The 13,701-nt window shown below is 37.0% G+C and overlaps 1 protein-coding gene across 1 annotated transcript in view; it reads left to right on the top strand.

Moving 5' to 3' along the window:
- Ascc1 (activating signal cointegrator 1 complex subunit 1) overlaps positions 1-13,701 on the top strand; it is a 95,553-nt gene that overhangs the window by 48,818 nt on the left and 33,034 nt on the right. The window contains exons 8-9 of the mRNA XM_026405799.2: positions 8,114-8,238; positions 10,884-10,969. Coding sequence (XP_026261584.1) covers positions 8,114-8,238; positions 10,884-10,969 — 211 coding nt within the window. The remainder of the gene's footprint in view (positions 1-8,113; positions 8,239-10,883; positions 10,970-13,701) is intronic.

Raw genomic sequence — 13,701 nt, 5'->3', positions numbered from 1 at the left:
ATCATATTGTGTACTAGGATATCCCCAAACATTTTTTTTTAATATTTATTTATTTTTTAGTTTTCGGCGGACACAACATCTTTGTTTGTATATGGTGCTGAGGATCAAACCTGGGCCGCACACATGCCAGGCAAGCGCGCTACCGCTTGAGCCACATCCCCAGCCCCAATCCCAAACATTTTGACCAGAGATTTTGATATCTGCTCTGGATCATTTACTTTGTGTTTAAGTCATAGCTATCTAAATGTCTTCCAGTACTGTAGATCTATGAATGGGGTAGTTTTTTTTTTTTCAATTTGTGAACAGAAACAGTGAATGATCTAAGATTGCGGTTGTCAAACTTTTGTGTAACTCTTAACAATTATTAGAACCCTAAGGGTTTTTGTTTTTATGAATTGTATCTATCAGTATTCACCTCTTAGAAATTAAAACTGAGAAATTTAATGTTCCTTAAAAAATAATAAAATCATTTCTTATTCATTTTTTTCTTGAAAAATTACTTTATTACTCAAACTAAAAAATGTGAGCAAACAGACATGGTTTTGCATTTTTATAACTCTTTAATAGAAAGCCGGGTTTTTATATCTGCTTCTGCATTCAGTCTATTGTGATACTTTTTTTTTTTTGAGAGAGAGAGAGAGAGAGAATTTTTTAATATTTATTTTTTAGTTTTCGGTGGACACAACATCTTTATTTTTTTTTATGTGGTGCTGAGAATCGAACCCAGCGCCCCGTGCATACCAGTCGAGCGCGCTACCGCTTGAGCCACATCCCCAGTCCCAATGATATGTTGTTTTGATTGAAGTTTATTTAAAAAAAAAAAGCTCACATAGCTATGTGGTTGGGAAAGTGATTGTTATCTTAATGGCCTTTTAGATAATTGTCGATATTGCATACTACTATAAAACTTGACAAGTCTTAGTTTCTTAAAGGTTAGCTGCAGTGTGGAATCTGAAACCATAACAATGAGCATTTCATATTCTGTTATATTAAAATACATTGGTCTGTCTTCCATTTTGACTGAATCTTTAATTTATGCACAATTTTGTGACATCAGTCTTTTGGGGAAATTCTGGTTTGCTAAGTTATGCAGATCTTCCCAATGTTAACATATTTCATTATGCAGTTTAAAAAATATATGTTAATATCTCTACCAGGTTGTCAAAATGTTAAAGCCTTGGGAAGCTGCTAAGCTCATGGAGGCAGATGTGCATTTACCCTCCTGAGTCCCTGGGATTTGAGGCATGTGCCTCTGTGCCCCATGTTTTTTTTTTTTTGTTTGTTTTTTTGTACTAGGGATTGAATTCAGGGGCACTTAACCACTAAGCCACATCCCCAGCCCTATTTTGTATTTTATTTAGAGATAAACTTGAGATAAACTTTTGTATTTTATTTAGAGATAAACTTGAACTTGAGATCCTCCTGCCTCAGCCTCCCAAGCCATTGGGATTATAGGTGTGCGCCACCATGCCTGGCTACATTTTTTTTTAAGTAGTAAAATTTTACATAACATAAATTTATCATTTTAAACATTGATTTTATTAAAAAAATTTTTGTAGTTGTAGATGGACAGCATTTTATTTGACTTTATTTTATTTGCTTATTTTTTATTCAGTACTACGGATTGAACCCAGTGCCTCACCCATGCTAGGCAAGTGCTCTGCCACTGAGCTACAGCTCCAGCCCCATTTAAAACATTTTAAAGTGTATGATTTAGGGCTGGGGTTGTAGCTCAGTGGTAGAGTGCTCACCTAGCATGTGTGAAGCACTGAGTTCAATCCTTAGCACCACATTAAAATAAATAAATAAAAATCAAGTCATTATGTCCATCTACAACTATGGAAGGACATTTTTTTTAAAAGTATATGATTTAATGGTATTTGATACAGTTTACAACCATTATCACTATCTAGGACCAGAACATTTTTATTACCTCAAAAGGAAATCTCATATTCATTAAATGTAATGTCTCTCTATCTTCCAGCCTCCTGGCAACTGCTAGTCTGTCTGTCCCTATAGGTTTGCCTACTCTAGGTGTTTCTATGAATAGAATCCTGCAACGTGTGATGTTTTGTGTCTGGCTTCTTTTTTTTAGCATATTTTTTCAGTGCTGGGTATTAAACCCAGGGCCTCATGCATGCTAGACATGCTACTGAGCTATGTCTCAGCCCGCAGGATGTTTTTAAGATTCGTGTGTATCATGTATCAGTACTTCACTCCTTTTTGTGTCTGTATAATGCCTTATTTGTTAACAGCAGTCAAGCCAGGATATCTGCCTAAATCCCAACTGACTGGGTTTGGTCACTCACCTACATAAGAAATAAGCAAATGATATAAAAAGGAAAAATGAATTTAATGCAGTTTGCTCAGAAAAGCAGAAGCAACTCGTATCTCTCTGTGGGTTCTATAGAAGCATTACAATTTATAGAAACAAAAACCAGGAGAGGCTGTGCTAGCCAGAGAACATGCCATAATTCCTGTTTTCTTGGTGCTCACCTGGGCCAGGTAGTAGCTTTTCAGTTTTCATTCTCAGAATGAGGATGTTCAGAGAGAAAATAACTTTTGCCAGGAAGTTGAGGGAAAAAACAATTTAGTGCTTTTAATTTTAATGAGGCCCAGGTAGACTTTATATGGAGATATACTATGTTTTCTATACCCATTTATCATTTGGTGTACATGTAGATTGTTTTTACCTTCTGACTATTGTGGATTATGCTGTTTTCAGTTCTTTGGGACTGACATTTTTTCTTTTTTTTTTTTTTTTAACTTTATTTTTTTATTTGGTGCTGAGGATCAAACCCAGTGCCTTGCACATGCAAGGCAAGCACTCTACCACTGAGCCATAATTCCAGCCCTGATTGACTTTTAAATTAAATGTATTAAAATCATTGACTTTTATATCCTTTATTAATTTGTTAGCAGGACATCATAGCCACTTAGAATGACCTTTGTTCACTTGTTTTCATATATTCTGTGATGGGACTTATTTAATTTTTGTTGGTGCTTTTGTTGGTACTGTTGTTAGAGTGCATGGCTTCTGGGAAACGATAACTTAATTTTTCATTAGCATTTACTGTTGTCTGGCACTAAAATCATATTATCAGGCCTCAAGTGTAGCTTAGTGGTGGAACGCATACTTAGCATGCATGTGATCCTGGGTTTGATTTACAGCACTGCATGTGCATGTGCATGTGCATGCATACACACACAAAATCATATGTATTTCGTCTTTGCAGCATGTGTGTAAAATAAGTGCTATTAGGCAGCTATGCACTTTAAAGTCTTACTGTTGTAAAACGAAAGTCTGTGCTGTGGCCATTCATTCAACATGAACAAAATAGTGATTTTTTTCTAAAATAGGACTTTACTTCTGTTTTAATATACATGTGGCAGAGACTCCACAGTTTTGGTGTACCCAGTTTTTGGTGGCTCCCAAGAGAGAAAAAGAGTGGTCATTGGGAAAGAATTGATGAAGTTATTACCTTGATTGCTTCCATTGGACATGTTTACCTTCTGCTTCAGAGGTTAAACCTGAGTGGTATAGATCTCCAAGCACAGAGAATAATTGGTTTGAGATTGGAAGAAAATAAGAGCTATAGAAAACTCAATGTCTTTGAAGACAGTGCTCAGACTTAATTTGTCGTCATATTAATGGAGAGCTAAGGGCTGAGAAGGTGAATCCACCCTTTATTTTCCTGTTGTCAAGGATTTGTAAGTTAAAAAGGTGAAATACCTGCTGTATCTACTAGTGGGATCAACCAATCACATTTTTGAGTAATTCCCAGCTCTTTTTATTGCTCTATTTTGTCTCTTATATTGTCTGTGTCTCTTCATAGGCAGAGCCATGTTTGTATTATTTCAAGAAGATTTGTAAATTTCTCCTTCCAAATCACGATTTTCAAAGACTTACCTTTTTTTTTTTGAGAGAGAGAGAGAGAGAGAGAGAGAGAGAATTTTTTTAATATTTATTTTTTAGTTTTCGGCAGACACAACATCATTGTTTGTATGTGGTGCTGAGGATCGAATCTGGGCCGCACGCATGTCAGGCGAGCGCGCTATCACTTGAGCTACATCCCCAGCCCAAAGACTTACCTTTTATTTAATTCAATTTAAAAGCTGAAATGCCTTCCTTGCACAAGGTGTTTTGCAAGGCTATGCCAATTGATAGAGAAGTAAGACATGACCCCTTTTTAAAGGTTCATTCAGCCTTGTATGCTGCTTTGTGTGAAGAGACACAGCTCAGTACAAGAGGCACGGGGGACAGAGCATGTTATAATGTAAATACACACAGTCAATCTCCTGCGTATGCTTTCATATATTATAAATGCAAGGGTCCCTTAAAACGATTGAATGTAAAGTCAATGACTCTTAAAAGGATGGGGCCATTTAGATCAGATTTTCTCCTGGAAACAGCTGAGACGGTGGACCTACTGTTATTGATGCATCCTTGGATTTGGTAAGGCACAACCAGGTTAAGAATTTAAGGAGCGAGAAGCCTTTTACTCAGTACCTACTAGTCAGTTTTTAGACTTTAGATGCTGAATACAGTGGCTGTTCTGTCATTCTTTGAAGCCCATACCCCCTTGCCCCTCTAGAAGAATGGTTTCCACACTTCTCACTTAGATCATGCAGCCAACCCATCAGTGTTTTCCTTCTTCCCCCTCACAATTTACCTGTTTTCACATCTTCTACCCTACTTGATTTCATTATTATTATTATTTTAAAGAATAGCACACATTTCGTCTGATGAACCTAATTCCTTTACTTACTCTTCTGACCCCATTCCTTCTTCACTCCTCAGAGACCTGGCACCATCAGTTAATCCACTGATTAGGTCACACCTCTCAAAATCTAATCATTCACCTATGGAAATTCTTGCATTGTCTCACACCTGAGCTTTTGGGGGACACCTCATATCTAAACTGTAACATTAGCAGCAGTCCAAATCAGAGATGGAAGTAAACTCAGTGGTAGAACGCTTACCTAGTATACACAGGGCTCTGAGTTCTATTCCTAGCTTCACTAAAAACCAAAAACCAAACCAAAACAAAAAACCCTCAGGTTGATGGGAAGTAAACTGCAAAACATCTATAGAATAGAGAATACTATGGATTAACTAAATATTATCTTAGAAAAATGTTAACTGTAGAGTGTTAAATAATAAAAGCAGATTACAAAATTATTTGTAATTATTTGTACATTCATGTGTTCCCCTCAAAAGTGGGAAGAGAGAGAAAGAGGAAAAAAAATTAAAAACAATGTTGGATCAGGCACAGTGTCATGTGGCTGTAGTCTTAGCTATTCAGGAGGCTTAGGCAGGAGGTGAGAGAAAGGACAGTTTCAAGTCAACCTGAGTAACAAAGCGAGACCCCATCTCTGAATGAATGCATACATAACCACATATAATGTTGGGTAGCAGGCAAATGTTATTTGGGTATACTTGATACACTTGGTGCTGGGGATTGAATCCAGGGGCTTGTGCATGTGAGGCAGGCACTCTACCAACTGAGCTATGTCCCCAGCCCTACCTGAAGGATTTTATGTTGTTTATTTCATTACCAGAGTCTACTTTATAGTCTTATAAAAAATAAAAACAAAACAAAAAATTTTTGTTATCTTAATAGACTGTAGATTTATTGATAACAGATTATGTTTGCTTAGTTTTTTTTGAAATTCTTGTAGTGGCTAACATATTGGCTGTATATAATAGGCATTTAGGAAGTACTAATCAAATAAAACTGAATTAAATTGAAGGGAAAAAGCCAAACCAAAGGCTGGACTTTAGGGAGTCAGTGAACATTTGCAGAATATTCCATATCTGTAAAGATGACTCTGGATGCTTGTGCTATGTGGCACTTACAGCCTTAAATGAAGAGCTTAAATTTAATGTATTTATACCTGTCATCTGTTTTCATGCCCAAATCACTACCTACAGAATAAAGCTGCTTAAGAATAATTATTGTCATAGCAACTCTATTATTTTTAATTTGCTTATAAAGAAGCAGAGGCATAGGAATCTTTAAGACTTATTCATAGTCAATCAGGAAAGGATCATTGAAGTAAGATTGAAAGAATATACTGTCAGAAATATAGTGACATGTTGTCAAATATAGCGTCCATAGTATCAACCCCAAATTTAGTGATTATGCCCAAGTACCCTTAAGTTCTTTTAATAGCACTCCAAAATATTTGGCATTGATGAATTCACACATTCAACTGTTTATTGAGCACCAGTGATGTGTCCATTACACATTAATCTTTATGCAGTAATAAAGTAGTGCATGTGGAAAAAAGAGCCCACCTTCATGGAGCACAGTGAGGTAATAACAGAGCTCACCAGTCACCAGAGATGGATCCTGGTTCCTCAGTTACTGACTTTGAGCAGCACAGCCTGGCTGTGCGTCATTTCCTCCTATTTAAAAACAGCAGGTTTTATAGGACTTTAGTCCTTTAAAAAATTCTTGAGTCAATAAATTGGCAGAAATCCTAATTCTCTGAAAGACAAAGCTGGAATCTCATATCTTTCAGTTAGTCTATTCAGTTATTTCATGTTTTGTGTAGTTGACTTGCTTTCCACCTTCTCCTTTCTAATAGAGAAAAAAAAGTTGAGGCATCATTCTATTGTGGTTGTAATTGAGGTAGGTTTTGAAGTGCATGGTTATATCCAGACTTATGCTGAGTGTTTAGAAGTATTTCCATATTTTATGGTTCTCTGGTGGTGTGAGTTAATCAGGAACTTGGTGTATTTTTTGTGGTACTGGTGATGGAATCCAGGACTTGGCACATCCAGTGTTCTACCACTGAGCTACATCCCCTGCCCGATTAGAAACTTTAAAACCCAGTGTATCTTATTTGTTCTTCTGATTATATAACTTAACCACCACACATAAACACTTGTGTTTATGAGGTTGTGTTTTCCTTTTTATGCTTTTCTGCATTTTCCTTAATGAACATTTATTGTTATTATTATTAATGTTGTTATTACTACTACTACTAGTGGAGATTGAACCCAGAGTTGCTCTACCACCGAACTAATATCCGCAACCTTTTTATTTTTTAAGTCAAGCTCTCACTAAGTTGTCCAGACTGGCCTCAAACTTGCAATTCTGCCTCAGCCTCCTGAATTGCTGTGATTAGAGGCATGTGCCACCATGCCTGGCATGTATGATTTTTATAACCAGAAAAATTAAGGTAACTATGTAAGGAAGCAGAACAGTTCTCCCCACCTTTCCCCCACTCCCAGCAGTGCTGGGGATCAAATTTAGGATCTAAACATGTATTCTATACCACTGAGTTACCCCTGAACCCCACATATTCTAATTTTGAATCTGTCCCATAGTAGTTAGTGTCACCTTGACCAAGTTTCATAATTTCTTTGTGCTGTAGCTTCCTCATTAGTGAAAAAGGGATAATAAGTTTTGTGAGGGTTGAATGTTTCAGCATATGCACAGCGCTTAGCACAGTGCCCATAAGTCCTGTCTGTTATTTCTCTCAGCAAGCAGTTGCCTCACTGACCCTGTGCTGCTGCTTTTCCCCACCTAAACCTCTTTGCACTGTGCCACAATCAGCTTTCAGAAATGGGACAATGGATCACACCATTCCTTGCTAAAAGTCTTCTGTGGCTACTGTGGTCTGATCACTGCTTACGTATCCAGCTCCTCTCCATTGTCCTTCTTCTCTCCCTCTGTTATAGGTGTATTAAATAATTGGAAGTTTTCTAGATGCTGTGATTTTGCATGCCTTGGTGTCTGTGCACATGCTAGTTCTTCTGCTTCAAGTGCCCATCTTCTATGGTTTTGCTATGAATCTTTAATGACCCTTCAAGACTGTGTTTAAACCTCCTGTGGAAACCTGGCCTTCTGTGTAGAGTTGAATGCCTTCTCAGCATTCACCATAGTGTGTGTGTGTGTGTATTATAACTGTTTGTCTCTGTGTCTATTGCTTGACAAGACAGTGAGCTCCATGATGGTAGGGCTGCAGCCTCTTCTTTCTCCTCTGATGAGGGGCTTTGTGCAGTGATTGGTGTTGAGCAGATGCTTCTTGCACATTGTTGAATTAGTAGTCATGGGTCCAGTTTATTAACATTTTATACTTCTTTCTTCAATTTCTCCAGGCTGCAGGAATTAGTTGATAGAGTGCTGGAACGCTTTCAGGCTTCTGGACTAACAGTGAAAGAGTGGAATAGTGTGAAACTGCATGCTACAGTCATGAATACCCTGTTCAGGAAAGACCCCAACGGTAAGTCCTCACAGAGCTGGAGCACAGCCAGGCTTGGCAGTGCACTCTACTTCTTCCACCAGGAAGGCTGAGATAGGAGAATTGCAAGTTCAGAGCAACTTAGTGAGACCTTATCTCAAAATAAAAAATAAAAAGGGCTGGGAATGTAGCTCAGTGGTAAGTTATCTCTGAGTTCAATCCCCATTTCCACAAAAACAAACAAAAAGGAGCTGTAGCATAGTTGTGATCAGTAAGGCCTTATGGTATTAGAGTTTTAAATAGAATGGCCATTCTGGAATCTCTGATGTATCTTTACTTCTAGATCTATTAACTTGTTTTGATGAACCTAGTAGAAATGGGCAGTGACATATCTAGCTTATCTTCCATATCTTTTATTTCAGTCACATATGGGGTTGCCAGATTCAATGAATAAAAAAATGTAGGTTCAAGCCTGGAGATGTAGCTTCGTGGTAGAGTACCTGTTTAGTATGTGTGAGGTCCTGGAATGGATCTCTAGCACTGCAAAATAAATAAATAAATAAATAAATAAATAAGTATATGTATATATGTACATGTGTGTATGTATGTAATGTATATGTGTGTGTGTGAGTTGAGACCAATGGTTCTCACCTGGGTGTGATTTTACCTCCAGAGGATATTTGGATTGTCTGAAGATCTTTTTAGTTGTCACAGTTGGGCTGGGGGTAAGTTTTTAGCATAGTTAGAGTCGTATAACCGTCACCACAGTCAGTTTTAGAACATTCCATCACCCTGTCAACAAGACAATACCATTTACAGTCACTCCTTATTTCATCCTGTCCCCAATGCTAATTCTAGGCACCACTGGTCCACTTTCTTTCTCGATGGATTTGCCTGTTCTGGATATTTCCTGTAAATAGAATCATGCAGTATGTGACTGGTTTCTTTCAAATAGCATAATGTTTTCAATGTTTATCCATGTTTTAGAATGTATTAGTACTTTATTCCTTTTAATTGCTGAAATATTTTTTGTATGAATGTATGACATTTTATCCATTCACCAGTTGATGAACATTTGTATTGTTTATTCTTTTTGTCTATTACAAATAATCTACTATGAATATTGTGTGCAGGTTTTTGTAGGGGCATCTGTTTTTACTTTCCTTGGGTATATATCTAGGAATGGAATTCCTGGGTCATATGATAACTCTATGCATAATATTTTAAGAAAGTGCCAGACTTTCCAAAGTGACTACACCATTTTACATTTCCATCAACAGTGTCTGACCATTTCAGTTTCTTCACATCTTTATCAGTACTTGCTATTATCTGTGTGTGTGTTTTTTCCAATTATAGCTATCCTTGTGGGGTATAACCTCATTTTGGTTTGGATTAGAATTTCCCTGATGGTTAATGCTACTTATAGATTTTGAACTTGTCATTAAATATTTCAATCTTCAGATATGATTTCTGTTTTTTAATTGATAGTTATTTGGTATTAATTTACTTGTTCTTTTAAAACTGTATATGTTCTCTTTTTCTTAACAGGGAACTTTTTTTTTTTTTTTTTTAAAAAAAAAAATGGGGTTTGAATCCAGGGCCTCACATGTGCTAGGCAAGTGCTCTACCACTGAGCTACATTTTTGTCTCCCAGGAAATTTATTTTTAATTGTAAAATATGTTTGGGATTGGGGTTCTTGGTTAGGAGAATACTTCTCATTAGAGAAATAGTTACACAGTAACCTGTATATCTAGATAAAATGCATTATATTTGTGGAGTTGTTAAAACTGTGGATAAATTTTTATCAGTTTTGACCTGGAATTATCTACATCTGAATAAGCAAAAGAACCCACTCAAAGGTGAAAATATGATAATTTTTGAAGATCTCTCAGTAGGTAGGAAAGATTTGATATTTCAGAAAATATTCTGAAAGTTAAATAATTCTTAAGAATGCTTTGAATTTTCTCTTGCCTGTACTCTTCTCTGTATTGAATTTTTATTTGAAAAGGACATGAAATGATGTGTTGCTTTTTCTGTTTGCCTTTCCTTTGATATTCCTCTTCTTTTTTAAGGACATCTTTTGGGATATCAGCCTACATTGACACAAGAATCTAGAGCATAGCTTTGTTTGGGCCAAGGTCATAGATTTTCTGTATTCTGTGTAGAATGTTTGTAAGGATACCTTTGATTGCAACTAAAGGACTCTTTTTCCTTCAAGGGAAGTGCTTAAATGAACCCAAAGCCTCATTGCCATCAGTTTTGACCAGAGTGTGAACTTTTGTGTATTTTTATACACTTAAAATTACATGCAGCTTATCTTGGATTTGTAGATGGCAAGGAACATTTGGAGAGACAGTTTCATCTCAACCTCTGACTCTGTAAGGAAGAACTGAGGTCCATGGAGGAGAAATAATTTCCTTAAGAATGTAGCTAGTTACAAAGTTAATAAGTATGTATTGTGAGTATTTGGAGAATGTTGAATGAATAAATGTGTACTGAATGAGTTGGTGACAGAGCTGGATCTAGAAACCATCACTTGATTTATAACCTGTTGTTTTGCCCATCATATTATGCCACTTTCCAAGTAGTACATGAACATTTGCTAGTTGCATCTGTGTACCTATAGAAATCAAGAGAATATATAACCCAAGCTTCTCCTCTAACATTATCTTTGGAATATTTACAGCTGAAGGCAGGTACAATCTCTACACAGCGGATGGCAAATATATCTTTAAAGAAAGAGAGTCATTTGATGGCCGGAACATTTTAAAGGTCAGTATGAAGCAGAATGAATTGGAAATCCTTCGGCATGGTGTCCTACATAAGAGAGGAAAACAAGTTGTTCTCCTTTTAACAGTAGAGTATATATTTTTTTCATGCTTTTCATGAGGATCATTGATTAAAAGGGCTATTAATTTTTTTAATGTTCTAAAAAAGTGGAAATCCTCTCGACTCTGTTAATGCCTTGGTACTTCTAAGTGCTTGAAATTGGTGACTTAAGAAAAAATGAGGGAGGAGCCAGCACAGTGGCACACATCTGTAATCCCAGCTACTTGGGAGGCTGAAGCAGGAGAATCTCGAGTTTGATATCAGACTGGTCAGCTTAGTGGGACCGTGTCTCAAAATAAAATAAAAAAGAGCTGGGGCTGCTGCTTAGTAGTAGAGTGCCCTGGGGTTCATTGCCCAGCACTTCAGGAAAAAGAAAAAAAGAATAGAAATAGAAAAAATGAGGGGCCGAGGGGCACAGCTCAGTGGTAGAGAGCTTGCCTAGCATTTCTGAGACCCGGGTTTCCATCTCCAGCACCGCAAAGTCGACAATAGAAAGGAATGATGGGGTATCCTGACTAATTAGTTCCATAGGAATAAGTGTTTTACTCTGTATTTAACCTCTGCAGGTTCGAGATTGCATTTATTTTAAGTGAAAAAGAACTGTTTGTCTTCTTCTAGTAGACTTTCCCCTTCACCCACAAAGTCACTTTCCTAAGTTGTTGAATAGTCTATTTTTACTCAGGAGCAGTCCATGTCCTAAAAAGTAGGTGGTCCATTTCTGACTGTTGAAGCTACGCTTTTCTGAGTGTTGCATTAACCTGTGAAATTTAAATAGAAGGGGTTCTTTGGGATTGCATTTATCTTTCTCCCACAGACTACATTCTGTAATATCCATGATTCATGCCCTTTCTGTCAGGTTAACAGACCATTGTTCCCCTGGGCAATGAGAAACCGTTGATTCCAAGGGAGAGTTTTTTGATTGTTCATTTCAGTTGTTCTGTAATGGTTTAGGTCAAACATTTTCAAGGCCATGGGTGTTTTTCAGAGACAGAAGAGAGAATAAGCTTCAGCTTTAGAAATGCTTTTTCTTTTATTTTTTCTACCCCAGGCTTCATTCCCTTATCTCATCATTTGACAGTTTTCTTTCCAAATGACTCATGTGACCCCATTGCCTCTAATTTGTGACATCACTGTCCAGCAGCTGTGAGCTTCTTTTCAAAGAGCCTAGTGGGCTATCCACGGCAGGTACTCCAGCATCCACGCTGCAGAGCTGTGGCAGTTCCTTCTTTTCCTAGATATTTTCCTCTTTTTGTGCTGTTTTCCTAATTAGTTAACTTTTTCCCAGGCCATAACTTCAGTGTGATATGAGTCTCTTCCTCTCTCTCTCTTCTTTGGGAAATTTCCAACAATATCATTAATTACTTTGATTTTGTTGTTGTTAATTTGATTAAGAAAGAAAATAGACTGAATAAGAAAGAAATCTTTAGGAGTAGCTCAAAGCCAGCTTGATTCTCAGGGGATTAAAATTAAAGCCCAAACAATGTGTCAATGCAAGTGAGGTCTGCAGAGCTTTGATATCCATAAGAGCCTGTGAATGGCTGTATCTACAGTATGGATCCCTCACTCTATATTGAGGCAAATCAGTTGTCCATTTAAAGATGCTTTTTCTTGAAATCTCCCAGACTACCCCAGTGATGACATGAATGTAGCTCCCTCTAGTGTTAGCAAGCACTGTTACACCAGTTATACCGGAAGTACCTTACTAATTTATGCCTAATCATTTTTTAGAGCTGGACCCAGTGAGATACTAGGAGACCATTTAGTCTAATTTCCCATTTTAATCTCTCATATGAGATATGCTAGGGTTAAAGTGATTTGCCAAAGGTCGTACTAGTAACAGTGACTGGAATCAATAAAAAGATGGAAAACCCACAAATAGAGCATGGTTTTTGCCGTCTCCTGTAAGAATGCTTAGTGTTCAGGTAGATATTATTGATATTTGAAACTGAGCATATCTGTCTAAATTGGGATAATGTGTGGTTAAAGCTTGTTTCTTAAATGTTGTGTGTCAGGTAGTTTAAAACTATGACTAATTCATTAGCCTTTGGGGGCTGGTGGTATAGCTCAGTGGTAGAGCAGGTATGTTGCATTGCAAGGCCTTGGGTTCAATACCCAGCCCTGCACTCCCCTCCAAAACAGGGCAGACTTTTACATTGAATGTACTACCAGCACTAACATGATTGTATACCATCTTCTAGACCCTGTGCCTTGAAGATGAAATAGTCATTATTACATAATCCCTACCTTCTAGGAGTTTCCTGTCTTTGAGGAATACAGATGATTAACAGGCAGATACATATATAATGATAGTGTCAAGTAGTATAAGAGAAGTACCTTGAACACAGGTAGTTAGGACAAAGTGTTTTTTAGTATAAATTCTAATGTTTTACTCCTTAATCATTAGCTCCAGAAAAGATAATCTTACACCTAAAAGGGAATCAGATTTTCTTTGAGAATAATGATAAATTTTGGGCTGCATAGTTTATCTCCTACCAAATACACAAGGTAATAACTATATATTTGTAAAGTAGCTATAGTATACTGTCTTTTGGAATTACCACAAATGGACATGTTTTTCTCAATGAGAACATGAAAACCCATGACCCCTGAAGCCCTTGAAATAAAAAAAAAAAATAAGAATTTAGAAAACCAGTGAATTATGTGTGTATATATAT

The sequence above is a fragment of the Urocitellus parryii genome, chromosome 5 (assembly GCF_045843805.1).
Source record: "Urocitellus parryii isolate mUroPar1 chromosome 5, mUroPar1.hap1, whole genome shotgun sequence".
Taxonomy (NCBI): domain Eukaryota; kingdom Metazoa; phylum Chordata; class Mammalia; order Rodentia; family Sciuridae; genus Urocitellus; species Urocitellus parryii.
Note: the sequence above shows the minus strand (reverse complement) of the source record. Positions and strands in the feature narration are given on the sequence as shown.